The sequence below is a fragment of the Salvelinus fontinalis genome, chromosome 15, assembly GCF_029448725.1.
Source record: "Salvelinus fontinalis isolate EN_2023a chromosome 15, ASM2944872v1, whole genome shotgun sequence".
NCBI classification, from domain to species: domain Eukaryota; kingdom Metazoa; phylum Chordata; class Actinopteri; order Salmoniformes; family Salmonidae; genus Salvelinus; species Salvelinus fontinalis.
In genome coordinates, this window is record NC_074679.1 from 33,811,812 (window position 1) to 33,835,812 (window position 24,001).

General features: G+C 40.4%; 1 protein-coding gene across 2 annotated transcripts; it reads left to right on the top strand.

The window, feature by feature from the left end:
* Positions 1 to 9,466: 9,466 nt before the first annotated feature.
* Positions 9,467 to 23,032, top strand: fam98b (family with sequence similarity 98 member B). 2 transcript variants are annotated; one of them, XM_055863513.1, is made up of 8 exons: positions 9,467 to 9,695; positions 10,004 to 10,152; positions 17,154 to 17,282; positions 17,449 to 17,615; positions 17,800 to 17,880; positions 18,001 to 18,117; positions 19,793 to 19,960; positions 20,103 to 23,032. In XM_055863513.1, exons 1-8 carry the CDS (start codon positions 9,637 to 9,639, stop codon positions 20,337 to 20,339), a joined length of 1,107 nt encoding a protein of 368 aa, XP_055719488.1. In that variant the 5' UTR covers positions 9,467 to 9,636; the 3' UTR covers positions 20,340 to 23,032. The 2 variants fall into 2 exon arrangements, with proteins under 2 accessions (XP_055719488.1, XP_055719489.1); XM_055863514.1 differs by lacking the exon at positions 9,467 to 9,695 and adding an exon at positions 9,751 to 9,917.
* The last annotated feature ends 969 nt before the right edge of the window (positions 23,033 to 24,001 follow it).

A 24,001-nucleotide genomic window follows, 5' to 3' on the forward strand; every position in this document is an offset into this window, starting at 1 on the left:
TCTTGTTGTCTTGTGGGATTCTTTTAAAGACTTCTATCATTATCTTGCCACCTCAGGTAATATAATTATATTTCTATGGTGGAGAATGTTTCACCTTGCATATCTACATCCAACTTCTACGTAACGTTGCAAAAACTTTCCAGGAATATTTCTCACGTATTATCTCTAGCTAGTGTTATCTAGTGCGAATGTTATTTTTAATTGAGCAAATATCAAGACGCAAATCAGCAGGATGACCTTATTACAGTACCTTCCATTTGAGCTTCTCCAGGACCAAGTGAAATTCATCCCAGAATGTTTTCCCCATGTGAATGTCACATATACTATAATAGTATTCTGTTGAATCACTTCACATATAATTATGGTTAGACTATATAGAAGATTAACATTATCCGTAGGTCATGGCTGTACACAAATTACATGGAAACCATGTGTTTGATGTATTTGATACCATTCCGCTCCAGCCATTACCACTAGCCCGTCCTCCCCAGTTAAGGTGCCACCAACCTCCTGTACCGGGAGGTTATTAGCGGGAACCATACTTAGACATCACATCGTTATATATTTTCCATTATGGCGTCTGTGAGGACATGAGCAACGCCATTGAGGCCGTCTCCATTTTGAAGTAGACAATTTTCTAAAATGTTCTACTACTAAATTTCGTCAATAACTATGACAAAATACTCGTCAACAACCTAGTTTTCCTGACTAAAACTATGACAATAATGAAACTAGAAGCCCTGGAAAAAAATGACCATTACAATTTACTTTTCATTTTAGTCTATGAAAATGTGAGGCGAGAATTTCACGAGACTAATGGACATTTAATTTGACATGAAGCTTCTTTTCATCAGTTTTTTTTCCCAATCATAAGAATGAATGTATGCAGAATATTGCATGCAATCCTCTCATTGGAAAAATTGACATATTTCAGTTGCAAGGTCTGATTGAACCATAGTGAATGATAAAGGCCTCTAGTGGCCGAAAGGCGGTTTTAGCATTGGCAGCGCCATTGAGGGCTTCCACCATCCTTCCACCTTTTTAAAGTAGTCAACTGGCTGGGGATTCCTATGGGTTGTAGCCTCAGGGGCGCTGCCCATGCTGTCACACACGCTATAATGGCACAGACAAAAAGATGAGTCCTCTATCTATCTCTATGGATTGATCTGCCTGGCTCTCCCACACAGCTCCCAGGCGGTCACTTCAGTCACTGACAATCTTTTGAACTGATGCTAAGCCAGGCCACTTCACTTGTAAGCCTAAGTAACCTCAACTAGAAATAATAATACTCTCTCTCTTACTTTCATGTATAGGCTATTTTTGCTTTTATCACATCAGAAGCTCTATTTTCCCATATGCGCGGTGTTGCTGCTCTCACACTGCAGTCCGCATATGCGAGTTGCAGTTGCTTTTTTCCTATGTGAAAAGCTTATGCTATTTGTTGCTCATTATGAGTAAAGTAATATTTCTGGCATTTTTTGGAAAGCTCAAATTCTCCCATTTTCAAAGAAACCACTTATTTACCCCCATTGATGGTTATGATCAAGAGAAAATCAGAGCTGTAAATTGTTCAACCTGTGGCCAAGGTTTTATAGCCTGTATGGTTAATTATGGCTGGCATTGGTTACAATCTGCCATAATATCAATGTTGCCAGCTAAGGTATGCGAGGGGTTAGTAGGCCTAGTTGGACAAAGCTATCTGAATGTGCACATGATGGAAGTTAGAGGTAGCCTAAATATTAATTATTTAATATTAAAAAATGCACTGACTATTATGTCACTAAAATGTCTGGGATTAAAACTAGACTAAAACTGTCCAGAGTTTTAGTGGACTGATAATTAACTAACTAAGGATGAAATTACTTAAATGTGACTAAGACTAAATTATATTTTAAGACTAAAATTAGCACTAAAACTACATCTAAAATAGCTGCCAAAATGAACAATGGTAGTGTTGTTTGAACAGGTATAAAGCCAAGGTTGGCAATTTACCGCCACCTGCAGTTATGGAATGTTTGCTCACCAGTATAATTCATCTGCTAATCCTTCTTGATAACCCGGATGGAATCATGTGATTCTTCCTTAGGGAGAGAAATGTACACAACTGTAACCCGGAGAGGGTCATGCTTTCTCAATTTCAGGCATGGGGAGAGTAGTATTTTTTTTAAATTTAGTCCAGGGGAGGGTCATGTAATTTGTAATCGATTAAATGTCATATTCATCAGGGTTTAAGAATGAGTTGCTTATAATAGTATTTCATGTGTTCCCGATGATACCCCTCATCCCTGATTCTCTGCTGGGCTCGCAGTATAATGTGCCTAGTGTGGTCTCAATAAAATTATCCTGTAGGCTATAGGCCTAGGCTATATGAAGAGCATGCTCAGAGAAGCACAGGGCAAAGTTACATTTTTTACTTCCTGACAGAGTTTTTGCCCTGATGGGATGGTGTATTTAAACTAGGCAAAACTGCATTACACACCGCAATGGATAGGCGTTACCAAGCATGAGCCCCGGCCTGCTCTGCTCTTGCTGATGTAAATATACCCTTTTGTACTGCCTAACCAATGACTGTGCTGTATACGGTGGCACTTCACGAGGCAAGTCGATTTGTTCAAAAATGCTATATCTGTGTGCGTGGACTGGGCCTACTGATGTCTTGTTCAGTTTAAGAAGGAGATCATGAAGATGGTATTTTATTCCGGATCCCCATTAGTTCTTCCTGGGGTCCTAAGCTTCCTACTGCTATAATTCAGTTGAAGAAAAACAAAATGTTTCGTTGCCCATAATGAAGCTATTTGTCAGAATTATTGACCTCACAATAAGCCATACTTGAGTAATTTACATAACTTGCATTACTATGACACAGCAACCATGGAGATGGACAGCGCATGGGTGCTGAAAGTAGGCTAATTCCAGAAGACCTAATTCATTTAAACTGACATCATTTTAATTTGACTTTAGGCTACTAACAACAAGAGTACTTTGTGTTGGAGCCTTTTTCTTCCTATTCAAGAAATAAGAGATAGGCCTATCTGTTTGACAGACAGAACTATAGTCTACTGTCAGCCTTTAATTTCAGCCTTTAATTTCCTTGCACTTTACCTGTGGAATGATCTACTTTAAAATAAGAGGAATTGGTACCTCTAGGACATTTTAGATGGTTATTAGGGAACCTTTTTACTGACTAATGTGTCTGTTTTTTTAATAATTGTGCTGTGCTTTTCGAGCATTGTCGTGTATAATAACGTGTATTATATTGTGTAGTTTAATGTGTTTATTGTATTTTGATTTCTACAACGGATGGGTCTAATCCTGGACGCTGATTCGTTAAAACAGCATTCCAGTCGATGTCTATTCCACAATGTACCACCTGCGAACTCTATGACATTGACATGCCTTTTGACTCTGTTCCATCTCACAGCGCAATCCACTGTCTCGTCAACCCAGCCAGACAATTTATAAACTTGATTTCCACTGTAAAAAGCATCTAGACATCTCCCATTTATTTTAGACTAGGAATGAGTTTTCAATTGTGGAGATTTGTATAAACCTTGCTGTCTGTCTATGTCATCTGCAAAATTGTTTCAGTATTGAAATTCGATCTCCAGCTGATCCATAGTAATGCATGTGTAGGGGTTGGATGTTTGGATAAGAGGACAGCCAGGCAGATTTTCTCAGCCAGTCGAAATCATGAATCAGCATGATTTTTCTGGATATATACAAAGAAATTTCAATAGAAAACAGGTCAAACGAAACGAAGTGCAGCTAGTTTGGAGTCTTTCCAGCTTCAGTTTGAGTGATTGTGTTAGCTGTGTTGTTGGCTAGCTTCTCTGAACAACAGTGTTCTGACAAGAGAGCACATTTTCTATGCCAAGTGAATTTGCGCATCATTAGCTCAATGTTATGGATGTAACCAAATAAATGTCACTAGAAAACAGCTTAAACAAATACAAACGCAAATACTTTGTTGTTATTATGGCTGCACTGTTTGACGTGACTGTAAATTAGCCGTAGTTGGCTAGCTGGTGAGCAAGGAATAAGAACATTGCCAGACAATATTTGGAAAGAACGACTGGGTCGCGTCAATAGATACAGAACAAAAATAATTAATGACTGGGTCGAGTCTCTGGCAACCGAATAATAGAACGACCGACCAGCTGGCTTGGGAAGCAACCCTAGATTTGTGCCAGGACTATATATTGTGGAAGGATGAAATATGAATATATTAATGAAAATAACGTTTTTAATGAAAATATGTAAAACATTATTTGAATATGTTGGTAACCCATTGTATAAAAGTGATAATGCCCTCAAAGCCGGTGTTTGGAGGATATATTGGCACGGTTTGCAGAGCGGGCCTAACAACACCCGTGCTAATATATCCTCCCAAAACTGAAGTGTATCGTGGTGCTATACAGGGCTCATCTGGAGAAGAGACAGCAATAACACCCTGTCAAAAATAAAGGTTCAATAAAACAATTAAAATAAACGAGCACCATTGTGTGACGTGATAATCTTCTATTTGTTATGATAATAACAACAATCATAATAATAAGTGAAGAGTTGGACTAATTAGACATAGGCAACACCTTAACGGTTATTTTGAGTGACGTGAGCGCCCTTCGAATTGTGGTGCTGAAAGGACAGCAGTGGTCACGTATCTTTCTGGGTGGTCCGTGGAGTTTTATGAACATCGTGGCAGACAGGAGTGCATTTGGAGCCTAGATCTCGTTGGTGTCATGGTAAGGTCAATGCAGTGGATCAGATAGTCTGCATGTACAATAGAGGTGGTACGTTTCTGTAAGCTAAGCACTCGGACAGTAGGGCAAATTCAAGTGCGTCGCACAAGACTGTTTTGAGGACAGCGGTTTTAGCCACCCCTGGTAGAGTTTTCTGTCTGTGGCTATTCTTGTTATGTCGGATTTGGCACACTCAAAGTAGTCACGCCAACGACCGACGCGCCTCTGCACACACGCCTACAGTTAGTTCATCATTCATGCCACCGCCATAGAGAAAGAATAAAGGGAAGAAACCACCATTTAGGCTTTCTACCTCTAGGCTGCTATAGACTACATATTCATTTAGTTTGTAATTCTGTCGTTTTCATGGAATTTTATTAGCCCCAAATATAATGTATTTAGAATTGATCAGAATTAATTTTACAGAAATAATTTGACCATTCACAAAAGTCTCGGTTATTCTCGTATTGAAAAAAAGTGCGGGAGCGTCGCAACAGGCTATTACACAACATACTAAGTCTAGATAAGTCAGGACCAAGCCAGGTAACCTAAGAAGGAAATTATTATTATTATTTCAAGGATATAGTCTGCCATTTAAGAAACCAATTGTGAAGCATTTGTGACACAGTACAGGCTGGCAGGAGCGCTTAGTATTTCAACAACTCATTAACTTCTTATGGCTGCAGGGGCAGTATTGAGTAGCTTGGATGAAAGGTGCACAGAGGTGCCCAGAGTAAACGGCCTACTCCTCAGTCATAGTTGATAATATTTGCATATTATTATTAGTATTGGATAGAAAACACTCTGAAGTTTCTAAAACTGTTTGAATTATGTCTGTGAGTATAACAGAACTCATTTGGCAGGCAAAAACCTGAGAAGTTCCACTTCCTGTTTGAATTTTTTCTGAGGGTGGCAGATTTTCAACCAAGCTCTCATTGAAATTACAGCGGGATATTGATGAGTTTTCACTTCCTACGGCTTCCACTAGATGTCAACAGTCAATAGAACTTTGTCTGATGACTCTGCTGTGAAGGGGGGCCGAAGGAGACAGGAATTAGTCACCACTGCCACGAGCTGACCACGCGCGTTCACGTGATAGGCATCTCCGTTCCATCGCTCAACTGAAGTCAATCTAATTCCCCGGTTGGAACGTTATTCAAGATGTATGTCAACAACATTCTAAAGATTGATTCAGTACATCGTTTGACATGTTTCTACTGACTGTTATGGAACTTTTGGACATTTCGTCACGTTATAGTGGACGCGCTTTGTGACTTTGGAATTGTTTACCAAACGCGATAACCAAAGTAGCTAATTGGACATAAATAACGGACATTATCGAACAAATCAAGCATTTATTGTGGACCTGGGATTCCTAGGACTGCATTCTGATGAAGTTCATCAAAGGTAAGGAAACATTTATCATGTATTTTCTGGTTTCTGAGTCCAACATGGCGGCTAATTTGGCTATTGTTCTGAGCTCCGTCTCAGATTATTGCATGATTTGCTTTTTCCGTAAAGTTTTTTTGAAATCTGACACAGCGGTTGCATTAAGAAGAGGTATATCTATAATTCCATGTGTATAACTTGTATTATCATCTCCATTTATGATGAGTATTTCTGTTGAAACAATGTGGCTATACAAAATCACTTGATGTTTTTGGAACTAATGAATGTAACGCGCCAATGTAAACTCAGATGTTTTGTTATAAATATGAACTTTATCAAACAAAACATGCATGTATTGTGTAAAATGAAGTCCTATGAGTGTCATCTGATGAAGATAATCAAAGGTTAGTGATTAATTTTATCTCTATTTCTGCTTTTTCTGACTGCTATCTTCTGCTGGAAAAATGGCTGTGCTTATTGTGGTTTGGTGGTGACCTAACATAATCGTTTGTAGTGCTTTCGCTGAAAAGCATATTTGAAATTGGACACTTTGGTGGGATTAACAACAAGATTACCTTTAAAATGATATAAGACACATGTATGTTTGAGGAATTTTAATTATGCGATTTCTGTTGTTTGAATTTGGCGCCCTGCACTTTCACTGGCTGTTGTCATATCGATCCCGGTAGCGGGATGCAGCCATAAGAAGTTTTTAAGAACAGCACTTCAACAACATGCCTATGCATTTAGCATTTAGGCTGTATAACATGAAATAGTTAGAATGACATAATAATGAAATGAAAATGCCTTATTAGGCTATACAGTCATTCACTGTTAGAAACACGAGTGTGGCCATCCTGGTTTGAGTATCATGTGGTGAGCTATGGATGCCTAGTTTGCTAATTTAGCCTAGTCACAGTCAACACAAATCTATTTTTAAACAACAATATAGTGGAATAAAATATAATTGATTAGACAAGTGCATGTAGGCCTATCTGATGATACGTGGCTGCTGTGTTAAACAATGAATGTAATTTATTTGAATTCATTGATGATCAGATTCCTCAGTTGTAGCTGGTTCTGTTGCCTACATTTTTACAGCTGATAAGACTATCCTCTTTTTTAACAATAGCCAATGGCCATCCATTTTCATTTCAGAGAGATCCAATTTTCTCCAGGTATCCCTCATTATAAACAATGCACAGTCCCTTAGACTACTAAGTATTTTTTAATCCTCCCGCTTTGGGCTTGATGTGTCAATCAATAGTTCATACATGCATCATCTATGAGCAGAATTACTGTGTTACCTTTAATTAGCCAAGAAATCCCAAGTTTGAAAGCGACTGTTTTTCTGAAAGCTGTGCTGCACGATTTTCCCTACATATTACCCCACTTGGGCCAGCCCCCAATTCGAATTCTAGTCAATGAGCTTCAGCCCCTCGCCATTTGAGTGACAGCTAGCAAGATGCACACACAGCAGAGCGAGAGAGAGAGAGAGAGAGCAATGACGTGGTGCACATATCTGCATATATGTGATGTAGTATGCCATTTTCAGGCACAACTTTTGGCTCGTCAGACTACTTTCAGAACTACTGGCTAAAACGTTTACAAAAGTATCAGAGAATCTCTTTAACCCATAGGAAGTTCAACCCAGATGAACATGTGTTGTGAACCACATTAGCATGAGCAACAATAGTGGAATCGGCAGTTCGCCTTCAAAATAAAAGTCTCCCCCGTTAAAACTGAAGCAAACTGATAGAAAATTGTGAAAACATGCCACAATTGGATTAGATCATGTTCTAAACAAGGTTGGAAGGTTGCTATATAAATTAAACAAAAGACAATTAGGCCTATTAGGGACAGAACAAGGGAAGTGTGTTTTTTCTCTGGTTTACATTCGCTCTTCTGCTCATATTTTCCCTATAAACAATTGCTGGACTTACTTTTGATATTACCCTAATAAATCCAGTGTCACTTTGATTATGCATGCACATTATGGTTAACCAGCAGCCAGAAACATCTAAAGAATTAGCTACCAGCCAAACAAGCTCATAAGAATTGTACTTAAACTCACCATTCCCCACTTTTTTCGTCTCTATCTCTGTAATGTGTTTGTATATATGTAATTGTAGATGTAATTTATGTAAAAAAAAAAAAAAATAGGGACCACAATGGAAATAACTCCGCGACTTTATTTTGCAATCCCGGTCACTTACATTTTTTAAAATCACAAATAAAATCAATCAATCAATCCGAACTGTGCAGCAGCCAATTGATGAATGTAGAGACATCTGTTACAAAACACCAACACGTTTAATGACATGAGGAGATTGTCATGCCAAGCCTGCGATACTGAGTAAGCCTACAAGGTATAGAGGGATGTATATTATTATTATATTTTTTTTATATATGTAATTTTTTTTTGGGGGGGGGGGGGGGGGTATTTCTGTTTGTCGAGATTGACATAGTCTATTTATTGTGGCGTTGAAAACGCAAAACATGACATTGGAGTGCCCGAAGTCGGTATGCTTTGTTTATTGGTTGTGTGGTGCATTGGCACAGAAAATTGTTGTTGGAAAATACATTGCATATATTTTATATAATTATAAATATTGCCACAAAATGTTGAAAATCTGATTTCCCCCTAGCTGATCAATGTCTGCAGCTGGCTATGGCGTGAGCTCGTCTGTGGTGGCCTGCAAACCCTCAACCTTCTGGCCTGTATCCCTGTGTAGCATCAACTGTGCCACAAAAGCATGCTGAAGAATTCCACGTTTATAAACACAGGGTTGCTACAGATATTGCTATTTTTTGTCATAAATATTATTTTGAGTTAATTATATGAGTGGGGAGGGAGTTCAATTTATGTTACAGTACAAGGGGGAGGGTCCTTTTAAACTACAAGGAGAGTTGGACCAGTAGGCTGATATCCCATTTCATGGGTGCACAATCCATAGGTTACGCTATACAATGCATACAAGTAAGCCTCCAATGCAATTCTGAAGTCAAATACATCCACAGTGCGATTTAAACAGATTTTATTTGGTCAGATTAACTAATAATTGTATTTTCTTTAATTTATATAACAACATTCCAGTCTTGTTTAGCATTATCTTGTCCTATTGTGGCATGTTTCCATTATTTGTATCAGTTTGCGTCAGTTTCAATGGGGGACTTTTATTTTAACGGCGAATCAGCGATTCCACTATTGTTGCTCAAGCTCACACTAATGTTGTTCATAACACACTGGTCCCACTTCACTACTTCAAAACCCTTCCCATGCTAAAGCTGGCTTTTGGGCAGTAGAGTCCTCTATCTATATATATGAAGGGAACACACTGAGCGGAACAAAAGTAACCAATATGAATGTTCCACTACGGATTTCATTTCCGTTACTCCTGACTCTCGGGATGGTTTTAGCTAGACGATGAATTAAGCTAATAATGTATGTTTGTGTCTCACAATGTCAACACACTCACGTTTATATCTATAACTTTGAAGGAATCTGATGATATTGTTGTCTGCCACAATGGAACGTGATATTTTAGATGTTCTGGAACAAATCGGGTAAGCAAACCACACTCCGCCATTTGATGGCATCACGGATTACGCTGCTCAATCAGCGATTAACCGCTAGCTAGCAAATGTACATGGGTGTTGTCAATATAGTGTAGTCGTCCTAGACAGTGGTATTCAAAGTATATGCTTATTAATTCGCAAATGCATCATGAAAAATCCAAGTGCTATCATGATTCGATGCTAGCTAACTTTCCCATCCATGCATGTTCGGTATGCTAATACTAGCGAATTACGACGTAAATTACGTATGTATGCCGCCCTGGGTTCTCGAGCTAAATTTGTCTTTTGGTGCGCAGGTATGACGGACCTCTGCAGGGTGAGGAGACGCTTGTCAAAGCATGTGAAGATGGACTGTCATCGCCTGAGTATGTCAACCTATGCATGTGGTTTAAATCCCGTCTGAAACCGTTATGTGACCTGGAAGAGAGCAGTACATCAGGTTCTGGTGAGCCAAAATACCATCAGACATCATCACCTCACTGTTTTGTTAAATCACATACTATCTAGCTAATGTAACCAAGGGGCCAGGGTTCCGGTCTAGAAGCATGGTTTAGACTGCACATACGGTCTTACTCAGTACTGCAGTTTAACTGAAGTTCGACCCAGAAAGACCATTTCCATAGACGACCACATAGAGAAGTCAGATTTGAAAATTCCAAATAAGACACTTTAGTCATTACCTTTGTGCACTAAACATCCATAGAACTTAATCCCCCCGTCCGTCCGTCATTCACAGCCAAAGATATACAATTTTTACATTCATCTAATGTCTCCCATGTTTTTGGATGACATGAGGACGTCTGTGCTGCTCCCTGTGTGCACTGAGTGCTTGCGAAGTTGAGCCGTGTTAACCGGATGCAACCCGGATATAGAAGGTCCATGAATCGGCTCATGCGAACATGAGTAGATTAGGTTGAAAACAACCAACGTCTCCAGTTATTTCATATTTTTAGTGATTGCCATGTTAAAGGAACCCCCCCCAGAGGAAGTTGGCACCACTATTAAGATGTCGTTTCTTGTCCTAGAGAGGAAATGCAGGTTTAGGTTCCACCTCCGAAGAATGACGAAGACTACTTCACGAATTGGATGTGGACATTTCCAAGTGTAATTGATAAACACCAACAAATAGGGCGCTGTCAGTGTAGCTAGCATGCTAACCTTATATAGCTAACTATAATGCTAACCTTATCTTGCTAGCTAATGTAGTCAATGAATTCCTTTTGTCCAGATGGGATAGGGTAGTGGACAAGAGGAATACCTATGTAAGAATGCTGTTCATTGCCTACAGCTCAATATTCAACACCATAGTACCCTCCGAACTCCTCATTAAGCTTGAGACCCTGGGTCTTGACGGGGGTAACACATAACACTCATGTAGAAACCAAAAAAGTGTTTAAATAATCAAAATAATTTAAATGAGAGATTGTTCAAAGTAGCCACCTTTTGCCTTGATGACAGCTTTGCACACTCCAAGATTTGAAAGACACATGCACATTACCAGGCAACTCCTTTTTTCTATATTTAAAACTTAGGTCAGCTATGCTGGCTAGGGCATACAATTTAATATAATATACCAATTTTATTATTACAAAATCCTGTGTGGTCAATATAATTTCTCTATGTACAATACCAGTCAAAGGTTTGTACACACCAACTATTTCAAGGGTTTTTCTTTATTTTGACTATTTTCTACATTGTAGAATAATAGTGTAGACTTCAAAGCTATGAAATAACACATGGAATCATGTAGTAAACAAAAAAGTGTTAAACAAATCTAAATAGATTTTATGTTTGAGCCACACTTTGCCTTCTCTGAAAAGACCTGAAAATAGCTTGTTTATCGTCTCTGCACAGCTATCTTGTTGGCTTACAGCTGAAGCTATCATCAATTCACTACCCTGGTACTTTGTGCAAACCATAATGCAAAATACACTGATTTCAAAGCTGATTGCCACCAAAACTTTATTAATTCACTTAATCAGTCTTTCTCTGACTTCTCTCCCAAAGATGATCTATTGCCTCTGCAAACTGACTCCGTGCCCCCCCCCCCCCCCCCCTCTCGCCCTATGAATGACGTCATTGCTGTTTTAAATTTAGCTACTTCTATGTACAGTTGAAGTCAGAAGTTTACATACACCTTAGCCAAATACATTTAAACTCAGTTATTCACAATTCTTGACATTTAATCCAAGTAAAAATTCCCTGTCTTTGGTCAGTTAAGATCACCACTTTATTTTAAGAATGTGAAATGTCAGAATAATAGTAGGGTGATTTATTTCAGCTTTTATTTCTTTCATCACATTCCCAGTGGGTCAGAAGTTTACACTCAATTAGTGTTTGGTGGCATGGCCTTTAAATTTTTTAACTTGGGTCAAACGTTTCGGGTAGCCTTCCACAAGCTTCCCGCAATAAATTGGGTCAATTTTGGCCCATTCCTCCTGATAGAGCGGGTGTAACTGAGTCAGGTTTGTAGGCCTCCTTTTTTTTTTTTTTTTTTTTTCTCACCTTTATTTAACCAGGTAGGCAAATTGAGAACACGTTCTCATTTACAATAGGCCTCCTTACTTGCATACGCTTTTTCAGTTTTGCCAACAACATTTCTATGGGATTGAGGTCATGGCTTTGTGATGGCAACTCCAATGCCTTGACTTTGTTGTCCTTAAGCCATTGCCACAACTTTGGATGTATGCTTGCGGTCATTGTCCATTTGGAAGACCCATTTGCGACCAAGCTTTAACTTCCTGACTGATGTCTTGAGATAATACTTCAAGATATCCACATAATTTTCCAGCCTCATGATGCCATCTATTTTGTGAAGTGCACCAGTCCATCCTGCTGCAAGCACCCCGACAACATGATACTGCCACCCCCGTGCTTCACGGCTGGGATGGTGTTCTTCAGCTTGCGAGTCACCCCCTTTTTCCTCCAAACATAACGATGCTCATTATGGCCAAACAGTTCTATTTTTGTTTCATCAGACCAGAAGAAATTTCTCCAATAAGTACGATCTTTGTCCCCATGTGCAGTTACAAACCGTGGTCTGGCTTTTTTATGGCGGTTTTGGAGCAGTGGCTTCTTCCTTGCCGAGCGGCCTTTCAGGTTATGTCGATATAGGACTTGTTTTAATGTGGATATAGATACTTTTGTACCTGTTTCCTTCAGCATCTTTCCGCACCAAAGTACGTTCACCTTTAGGAGACAGAACACGTCTCCTTCCTGAGTGGTATGAAGGCTCCGTGGTCTCATGATGTTTATACTTGCGTACTATTGTTTGTACAGATGAACGTGGTACCTTAAAGCGTTTGGAAATTGCTCCCAAGGATGAACCAGACTTGTGGAGGTCTACAATTATTTTTCTGAGGTCTTGGCTGATTTCTTTTGATTTTCCCATGATGTCAAGCAAAGAGGCACTTAGTTTGAAGGTAGGCCTTGAAATACATCTACAGGTACACCTCCAATTGACTCAAATTAGGTCAATTAGCTTATCAGAAGCTTCTAAAGCCATGACATAATTTTCTGGAATTTTCCAAGCTGTTTAAAGGCACAGTCAACTTAGTGTATGTAAACTTCTGACCCACTGGAATTGTGATACAGTGAAATAATCTGTCTGTAAACAAGTGTTGGTAAAATTACTAGTCATGCACAAAGTAGATGTCCTAACTGACTTGCCAAAACTACAGTTTGTTAACAAGAAATTTGTGGAGTGTTTGAAAAACTAGTTTTAATGACTCCAACTTAAGTTTATGTAAACTTCTGACTGTAAATGTTGTTGATCAGTTCAATAAAATAAGTCCCAAATGGATGCAATGCATGCACACACTCCTATTAAATCTGCAGTCATGTGTGAATAGGCCTAGGTTACAACTTGATTTACCAAGTTTATCAATAGAGATCTACCATTCAAATAAATTATTACCATGTTATGTAGTTCGTTTGGTAAAAACTAGGAATACACAATATATCGGAATCTGACAAATTTTAGCTAAACATGCCAACATCGGTATCGCACCCGATGTCTTGTTTAACGGCGATGTTAAAAACCTATGTCAAAGCTACCGTGCATACCTATATAACGTGACGTAATGACGCAACGTAAAATGTTGCGCTGCACATGCAACGCAGCATTTTTAACCTAGCCCACAATGTCTGCTGTGTGGCTCGAGCAGTCAAGAAGTCGAGCAGTCATTTGAAAGAGTAAGACAATATCAGTGAGACAACTGAAAGGTGAAATCCATTAACGCCAAGATAATGGAATTCATTGCCCTTGAAAATCAACCTTTCTCTGTCGTGGGTGATGTTGGCTTTCGCTGACTTGTCGGGCTCCGGTACACACTACCAAGTGCACTATTTTTCAGATGTTGCCCTACTGGAGTTAAACAGTAATAGCGTCACTGCTGTTAGCTTCACGACATGCATACTATGGAACGCCGTTTGGGTCTTTGCGTGTCAAAAAAGATACAGTAGCACTGTCAAAGCTGTACAAAAGTCTGCAAACACCGGCCACGAATGATGTGTTTACAATACCGCTTTGGTAATAAAGCATCATTTGTTTGACCGCAACTTCTAGCTTTAGCTTGGTACCTAGATAGCACCAATACAACCAGCCTGAAAACAATGACCAGTAGAAACTGCAGTCATTTTCATTATTCTTAGCAATGATTTAGGAATTCTTGTAAGTATTACCTAGGTTGCAACTTGTTGTTCGCCTATTGAAATTGAACTACAGTTCATGAAAATAAATAGCTAGCCAGCAACTTAACCCAGTTGCACAAAATTAACGTTATAAGCAGCCAGCTAGTTTCATCTGACTAGTGAGGCTCGACCGGACCGGGTTATGTGTTGTGAAGCTAGCCACAATAGTGGAATTTGCGGTTTGCCTTCAAATAAAAGTATGTCATTGACAGGGATGCAAATGAATACAAATAGTATAATTATTTTCTTGAAGACTAACCACAAAATCCACTTGTGGCTAATCCTTATTTTGGCTAGCTTCACAGATGGGTCTGACCACCATTATCCAAATAAGAACTGTCCTATAAATGAAGGTTATTTTAGATGATGACACGAAGCTATATAAACTATATAAAATTAAGATCCTCTCACTGTCAACTGCGTTTATTTTCAGCAAACTTAACATGTGTAAATGTTTGTATGAACATAAGATTCAACAACTGAGATATTAACTGAACAAGTTCCACAGACATGTGACTAACAGAAATGGAATAATGTGTCCCTGAACAAAGGGGGGATCAAAATCAAAAGTAACAGTCACTATCTGGTGTGGCCACCAGCTGCATTAAGTACTGCAGTGAATCTCCTCTTCATGGACAGCACCAGATTTGCCAGTTCTTGCTGTGAGATGTTACCCCACTCTTCCACCAAGGCACCTGCAAGTTCCCTGACATTTCTGGGGGGAATGGCCCTAGCCCTCACCCTCCGATCCAACAGGTCCCAGACATGTTCAATGGGATTGAGATCCGGGCTCTTCGCTGGCCATGGCAGAACACTGACATTCCTCTCTTGCAGGAAATCAGACACAGAACGAGCAGTATGGCTGGTGGCATTGTCATGCTGGGGGGTCATGTCAGGATGAGCCTGCAGGAAGGGTACCACATGAGGGAGGAGGATGTCTTCCCTGTAACTCACAGCGTTGAGATTGCCTGCAATGACAACAAGCTCAGTCCATTGATGCTGTGACACCGCCCCAGACCATGATGGACCCTCCACCTCCAAATCGATCCCGCTCCAGAGTACAGGCCTCGGTGTAACGCTCATTCCTTTGAAGATAAACGCGAATCCGACCTTCACCCCTGGTGAGACACAACCGCAACTCGTCAGTGAAGAGCACTTTTTGCCAGTCCTGTCTGGTCCAGCGACAGTGGGTTTGTGCCCATAGGCGACATTGTTGGTGGTGATGTTTGGTGAGGACCTGCCTTACAACAGGCCTACAATCCCTCCATCAGTGCTCAGACTGTCTGCAATAGGCTGAGAGGCTGAGCACTGATGGAGGGATTGTGCGTTCCTGCTTTAACTCAGGCAGTTGTTGTTGCCATCCTGTACCTGTCCAGCAGGTGTGATGTTCGGAAGTACCGATCCTGTGCAGGTGTTGTTGCACGTGGTCTACCACTGCGAGGACGTTCAGCTGTACATCCTGTCTCCCTGTAGTGCTGTCTTATCGTCTCACATTACGGACATTGCAATTTATTGCCCTGGCCACATCTGCAGTCCTCAGGCATGCTGCAAGAAGGCATAAGGCACATTCACGCAGATGAGCAGGTACCCTGGGCATCTTTCTTTTGGTGTGTTTCAGAGTCAGTAGAAAGGCCTCTTTAGTGTCCTAAGTTTTCATAACTGTGACCTTAATTGCCTACCGTCTGTAAGCTGTTCGTGTCTTAACGACCGTTCCACAGGTGCATGTTAATGAATTGTTTATGGTTCATTGAACAAGCATGGGAAACAGTGTTTAAACTCTTTACAATGAATATCTGTGAAGTTATTTGGATTTTTACGAATTATCTTTGAAAGACAGGGTCCTGAAAAAGGGATGTTTCTTTTTTTTTTTTTTTTTGCTGAGTTTAGTTAGCTAACTAACTATAGTTACTGAAACAGATTGTTGTTTTGCTATGTTTTTGGGGAAGAACTACGTTGTTTACATCCATGAGCTAGCTATCTTATTTTTATGACCAGCACTGTCAGTGCGAGAGACAACTTTACCAGCATCATAGCGTACGTATCGCTGAATCGTTGTGACATATGAAATACAAGTGTAGTCAATGTGTAGTAACTACCTAAAAAATGTATTAACGCGTTAAATTATTATTTAACGTGTAGTCATATTCAGGTCCTGATTGGTCAACAAGCTTTTTTGACACGTCAAATAGTGTTATTTGACACTCAAAGACCCAAAATTACAATCATGGTCTTGAATTGGTCTCGGACCCCTCTCGGTCTTGAATTGGTCTCGGACCCCTCTCGGTCTTGAATCGGTCTCGCTCTCGGCTCACCCCTCCGTTCTTGGCTCGGACTCGATTTGCTCCGGTCTTGGTCTGGAATCGGTCTCGATTTAGGTGGTCTCCAACACAACACTGCTTATTGGCTCATCTCAGCCGCAAAGAGTTATAACTTTACAGCTGTTTCTGATTATTAAACAATGCCATGCTGGTGGGTGGTAACATTAAAATAAAACCTAGCCCTGAAGCCAAATGTAGGCTAAAAATAATTTGTATGTAATATCATAGGAAAAGACACCACATTCACAGATTTCCACGAAGTGGTCAGTTCAGATGTGTCACTTCAAGCTCAAATAGATCATACTTTGACTACAACTCGGACTTATTGACTTAAATTGTTGTGCAACATCATGTGTAAGCTCTGGCCATCGTCTTTCAGCTCGAAAAAGTGGATTTCTACTGGTGTGTGCATTTCATGTTGAAACGTTGTGTTTAGGTGATACTGATGGCCTTCAGTTGGAGATGAGTGGTATGCTGAAGGAGTTGGAGTGCCCCTATCAAGGCCTTGTCTCCGGGATTCTACAGGGAGGGCTGCAGAATAAAAAAGACCATCTAAAGCTAGTATGTAAGTACTGAAGTGAACATTTGTTCAGAAAACTGGTCTGAGTACCATCATGTTATGATACCCTTTTGGTGTGTTGCTGATCTGCCATGGTTCTGACATTATATTTTACGGTTTCCATTTCACATTAATGCGATTTTTGCCTGTGGCTCATATCTTTATTCTGCAGTGTTTTTAGGCTCAGAGGTACAAGCTGCACAGATAGTGAAGAGCCGACTTGTTGAGGACAAACAACACAAAGACCGAAACGATCTCCAGGCAATCTGTGAAACACTGAAGCTCCCACTGCCAAGAGAGCAGGAAGTAGTAGAGCTGTTCTCCAGGATAGAACAAAAGGTGTGTCTAAGTTAGTCTTGCACACCCGATACTTCCTCCCTAGGCTCAGGTCTGGTATACCAAAGCTGCAAAAATGGCCTTAATTAACCCAATAGAAAGTCTGTGAGAAAGTGCCGAATGCATAGCCTTTGATTGTATCATTATCTTTGAATTCAACAAATGCATTGTATATCTGTATTTCCAGATAAACGCAGTGCTTCAAGAGCTTCCAAAGGATCACATTGGAAAGCCAGTGCTGGAGAACACTCTCGACAGTGAACAGTGGGTAAGCAGACTGCATTCAGACTTTCACACATTTTCGTGCAGGAAAAATTCATAATTCCTGCAAAGGCATGAGGGGATGTCAAGTGTGTCCATTGACTCTGGGCCTTGTCTGTATCCACAGGAAAGGCTGGAGCAGATCAACACGGTCCTGTCCTCACAGTATGAGTGTCGGCGGAGGCTGCTGATCAAACGTCTGGACGTCACTGTGCAGTCTTTCGGCTGGTCAGACAGAGCCAAGGCAGGTGGAGTCTTTGGGTGCATCTCAATAGTCTAAAGCAGGCATGGGCAACTTTGATTGGGGTGGGGGCCACAAAAAATCGGAAGGCATACCCACACATGCAGTCAGAGCCGGCCCTAGCCTATTGGGGGCCCTAGGCAAAATTGCTGCTACCCCCCCTGCCTTGTGAGCAAAGCATTTTTAACGGCCCCCTCTTAACAGCGGCAAGAACAAAAAAAAGCATGTTTTCCACTTAATTTCCTGTAATTTTACACATTTTGCCACGGTGTGTAGAGAAAATGTAAGATTTAAAGCAAGTTTCTGCAATTCTACACTTTGCCATGGGGTGGAGAGAAGATTTTGAAATGTTATAACTAATTGACTGCAATTATACACATTTTGCTAAAGGATGGAGAAAAATGTTTGCAGTTTTATAATATCTGAGTGACCGTGACTAACAAAACCAATGGTCCGTCCCCCCCCAGTCAGTAATTTGACCATGATTACTACAAGTTTAGATAATACCGCAGCCAGCTAACTTAACAATCTACAAAATGTTAGCTTAAATGGGCTAATACATTTTCCCAAATGTTGTTACGTTATAGACTTATTCTAAAATGTCTTAAATAAAACAATGTCCTCATCAATCTACACACAATACCCCATAATGACATCACAATACCCCATAATGACAAAGTGAAGTTTTTTTGCAAATAAATAAAAATAAATGTCTTATTTACATAAGTATTCAGACCCTTTGCTATGAAACTTGAAATTGAGCTCAAGTGCATTGATCATCCTTGAGAAGTTTCTACAACTGGAGGATTGAGGGAAAGATGAACGGAGCAAAGCACAGAGAGATGCTTGATGAAAACCTGCTCCAGAGTGCTCAGGGCCTCAGACTGGGGTGAAGGTTCACCTTCCATCAGGACAACGACCCTAAGCACACAGTCAAGACAACGCAGGAGTGGCTTCGGGACAAGTCTCTGAATGTCCTTGAGTGGCCCAGCCAGAGCCCGGACTTGAACCCGATCTAACACCTCTGGAGAGACTTGAAAATAGCTGTGCAGCGACGCTCCCCATCTAACTTGAGCTTGAGATGATCTGCAGAGAAAAATGGGAGAAACTCCCCAAATACAGGTGTGCCAAGCTTGTAGGGTCATACCCAAGAACTCGAGGCTGCAATCACTGCCAAAGGTGCTTCAACAAAGTACTGAGTAAAGGGTCTGAATACTTGCACTACCAGTCAACAGTTTGGACACACCTACTCACTTTATTTGTACTATTTTCTACATTGTAGAATATTAGTGAAGACATCAAAACTATGAAATAACACACACGGAATCATGTAGTAACCAAAAAAGTGTTAAACAAATCAAAATATATTTTAGATTCTTCAAAGTAGCCCTCCTTTGCCTTGATGACAGCTTTGCACACTCTTAGCATTCTCTTAACCACACCCTTGAATGAGTAGGTGTGTCCAAACTTTTGAGAGGGGGGGGATTGATCTTCAGGCCAACAAAAGGGGGTGTGACGCCATCTGCACATCCCTGGTGTAAAGTGACACCCTTTCCTCATCAGGGCACAGTGCTACTAGTGATACTGTCCTTAATCGGCAGGCTACACCCTTTCTGCTTTCTATGAAGAATCTCATTGTGCACGTCCTATGCTCAACAAACTACCCATTTTCTGTTAGGAGAGAGTTGACTGTATGGCCAGGGCCTACCAGCCTAAGAGACACTCCCTGGCCCAGATGTCGTCTGTGGGCATGGCTCACCTGCTGGCAGCCAGGGAGGACATCTGCAATGTGGTGAAGACCAGCAGTGGCTCAAGCAGAGAGAATACTGCCTGTGCCGTCAATAAGGTACTGTGGAATGTGACCCAAAGTTCATTGTGTACAAAAGTGTTGAGTCTTTAGGACAAAGCACTATAACTGACCAAATGAGGGTCCATGGTCCCCAGCCATTGTCCTGTCATTGACCTACCATTGTATTTCACTTCTATAGATCCTGATGGGGAGGGTGCCAGATCGCGGTGGTCGGCCCTCTGAGATAGATGCCCCCCTCCCTGAGATGCCAGCCTGGCAGAAGAGACAAGACGGAGGTTTTGGCGGCCGTGGTGGTGGTGGTCGAGGAGGTGGTGGTAGTTGGGGAGGGGGTAAGGGTGGCTGGCGAGGAGGGGGTGGAGTAGGAGGTGGCGTTGGTTGGGGTCATGGAGGAAAGAGAGGCCGTTATCAATACTAACAACAATGATTTATTTTTGACTGAAAAGCCAAACCGTGTTAACTGAAAACTACTCATGTGTAGCTGCTTTGCTAAGGGCAACACGGAGGCATTTTTTATTTGGAGTGATGTGGACTTGACTGATATTTACAGAATGCTACTGTAGGAACTCTCCAAAATATTTGTCACCCGTTTTTGTGTTAATTCTCAATGCTGTTATGAACTGTGCTGCTGAGAATCGTTGTAGAAGCAACGAGTCAAACTCACTGACCATTTTTTATTATTTTGGTAAAACTACTTGACACCCTGTGTTAACACATTATGACACGGTCATAACCTGTTATAATACTGTCATGATGCATATATTTACACCGGTTGTGACATTGTGTTATTTTATTGCTGGTTATGACACCTACATAAGAGTGTCAAAACCCACATTTATTCAAATTAGTTTTTTTCCTGCCAAGAAATGTCCTTTTCATTTGAAAGTTTCTCTTTAAATCCTTTGTTTTTGTTTAGTCATGTATTTTTTAATAAATGTTTTAATAACTTGTAGAGTATTTTCTATGACAGTCATGAAGATTTAGGACCATCCTGTTTTATTTTACTTGGACTAAGAAAATACACTTTATGACACTGTCAAGAAGCATTATGACCATATTATCACACAAGCCAGATAGGCCTATCACGTACATGCCCTTATATCAGTCAAAAGGAGGGTGTCTTGTCCTGCTCCTGCATTCATCAGCAACCGAGCATGGGGGTAGGTGCATGTCTGACGTCAATGTGTGCACAATTACAATGATCATTTAACATGGTAAATATAAAATATATATACATCATAAACATACTGTTACATACAGTACCAGTCAAAAGTCTGGACATGCTTACTCATTCAAGGGTTTTTATTTTTTACTATTTTCTACATTGTACAATAATAGTGAAGACATCACAACTATGAAATGACACATGGAATCATGTAGTAATCAATTAAAGTGTATACATTTTAGATTCTTCAAAAAAGCCACCCTTTGCCTTGATGACAGCTTTGCACACGCTTGGCATTCTCTCAACCAGCTTCACCTGGAATGCTTTTCCAACAATCTTGAAGTAGTTTCCACATATGCTGAGCACGTGTTGGCTGCTTTTTCTTCACTCTGTGGTCCAACTCATCCCAAACCATCTCAATTGGGTTGAGGTCAGGTGATTGTGGAGGCCAGGTCATCTGATGCAGCACTCCATCACTCCTTGGTCAAATACCCCTTACACAGCCTGGAGGTGTGTTGGGTCATTGTCCTATTGAAAAACAAATGATAGTCCTACTAAGCGCAAACCATATGTGATGGCGTATTGCTGCAGAATGTTGTGGTAGCCATGCTTGTTAAGTGTGCCTTATTCTAAATAAATCACAGACAGTATCACCAGCAAAGCACCCCCACACCATCACACCACCTCCTCCATGCTTCAAGGTGGGACCCACACATGCAGAGATCATCCGTTCACCTACTCTGCGTTTCACAAAGGCACAGTGGTTGGAACGAAAGACTCAAATTTGGACACATGAGACCAAAGGACAGATTTCCACCGGTCTAATGTCCATTGCTTGTGTTTCTTTGCCCAAGTAAGTCCCTTCTTATAGGTGTCCTTTAGTAGTGATTTCTTTGTAGCAATTTGACCATGAAGGCCTGATTCACGCTGTGTCCTCTAAACAGTTTATGTTGAGATGTCTGTTACTTGGACTGTGAAGCATTTATTTGGGCAAAAATCGGAGGTGCAGTTAACTAATGAAGCAGAGGTAACTCTTCCTTTTGAGACTACACTTGAAGAAACGTATTTTTCTGTATTGACTGACATTCATGTCTTAAAGTAATGTTGGACTGTTTCTCTTTGCTTATTTGAGCTGTTCTTGCCATAATATGGACTTGGTCTTTTACCAAATAGGGCTATCTTCTGTATACCTCCCCTACCTTGTCACAACACAACTGATTGGCCCAAACTCATTAAAAAGGAAAGAAATTCCACAAATGAACTTTTTACAAGGCACACCTGTTAATTGAAATGCAATCCAGGTGACTACCCCTTGAAGCTGGTTGAGAGAATGCCAAGAGTGCAAAGCTATCATCAAGGCAAAGGGTGGCTATTTTGAAGAATCTCAAATATAAAATATATTTTGATTTGTTTAACCCTTTTTTGGTTACTACATGATTCCATATGTGTTATTTCATAGTTTTGATGTCTCACTCTTATTCTACAATGTAGAAAATAGTAAAAATAAAGAAAACCCCTGGAATGAGTAGGTGTGTCCAAACTTTTGACTGGTACTGTACACGTAGACTATAGTATAATGGAATGTGCGCAATTACAATGATAATTTAACCTGGTAAATAAAATAAAAATATATACATAAACATACTGTTACATACACATAGGCTATGGTGTAATGCAATGTTTTGCCTTGTGGTAGGTTTTGTGGGTTTTGACACATATGTAGATGTCATAACCAGCCATAAAATAACGCAATATATGTCATGACAGTGTTATGACCAACTAAAACAGGCTATGACAAGTTGTCAGCTGTTGTGACATATTATGACATGGTTATGTCCGTGTCATAACGTGTTATGACGCTGGGTGTCAATTAAAGTGTTACCCATATTTTCTATACTTATGGTATGTTGGTAGTTTAAGCAAATTAAAATGGTTGGAAATTTGAATCATGGTAATTCTTTTTTTGATTTGAAGACTTGGGGCTCGATTCAATCCATAATCGCAGAAGTTCAGCACTATAGTGTCATTGAAATTGAAAGACAGTAGGCCTATGCAGCGTTTACTGTGAATGCCGTCTCCACGAACACGGGAACATGGCCTTTACATTTTAATCGTGCTATAGCACTGTACTTCTGCAATACGAATTGAATCTAGCCCTTAATCTGATTGATTTGAAAAATAAAATGTTTTTCAGTTTTAAATGTCTAGGTTCCCTGTGTGTGTGGGGGGGGGGGGACTATGGATCTGTCTTTGTAGGTTAGTCACACACACGATATCTCAGACAGCGCTGGCCCGATTTTGACAAAACGTGGGTGAATGAAGTGTCTTGTCATAGAGATCCGGCATTTACAAAATGACTTTGATTGGCCCAAGGGGGGTGCTGTAGTAATCAACTGAAATTCCAAACTTTGAACAAGTATATCTCCTGTCCTGTTTGATCTACAGTCATGACATTTTGTACATATCACTAATTGGCCCGGGGGGCACTGTATCATTCATGGGGGATGACATGTTTAAGGTTACCTTGTTTACTTTGAACCAGAGAATGTACAGTATGAGTAATGATATACTGTACTGACTATTCTCTAGCTCGATAGAGAGGGTTCTCCATCAATTGAGCTGAGTTGCCGAAATCCCCAAGACCAAGTGTGCTAAAGGCGCCTGCAGATTAGGTTCTTACTGCTCCAAGTAGAACTCAAATAGGCGAAAGTGAACGTCTGTGCTGGCATACTCCCTTAAAAGACCTTTGATTGAAAAGCTAGAAAAAAGCTCTTTATCCTTCAGAAAGACACCATAGCAACAACATAGCCAGAACACTTCCTCAAAAGAGTCAGAATTTTTTTTTGCCAAGGAGGTCTTAGTCGTGCAATTTTACATCTAAGATGTTTGGTGTATTTCTCAAGTGAAAGAATTTG

Excerpts from the sequence above, each read along its gene's own strand:
- fam98b (XM_055863513.1), top strand. The coding sequence starts at position 9,637 with ATGATATTGTTGTCTGCCACAATGGAACGTGATATTTTAGATGTTCTG. Across the intron at positions 17,881-18,000 it reads CTCTCGACAGTGAACAGTGG|GAAAGGCTGGAGCAGATCAA; the intron begins GTAAGCAGACTG and ends CTGTATCCACAG. Across the intron at positions 19,961-20,102 it reads CTGCCTGTGCCGTCAATAAG|ATCCTGATGGGGAGGGTGCC; the intron begins GTACTGTGGAAT and ends TCACTTCTATAG.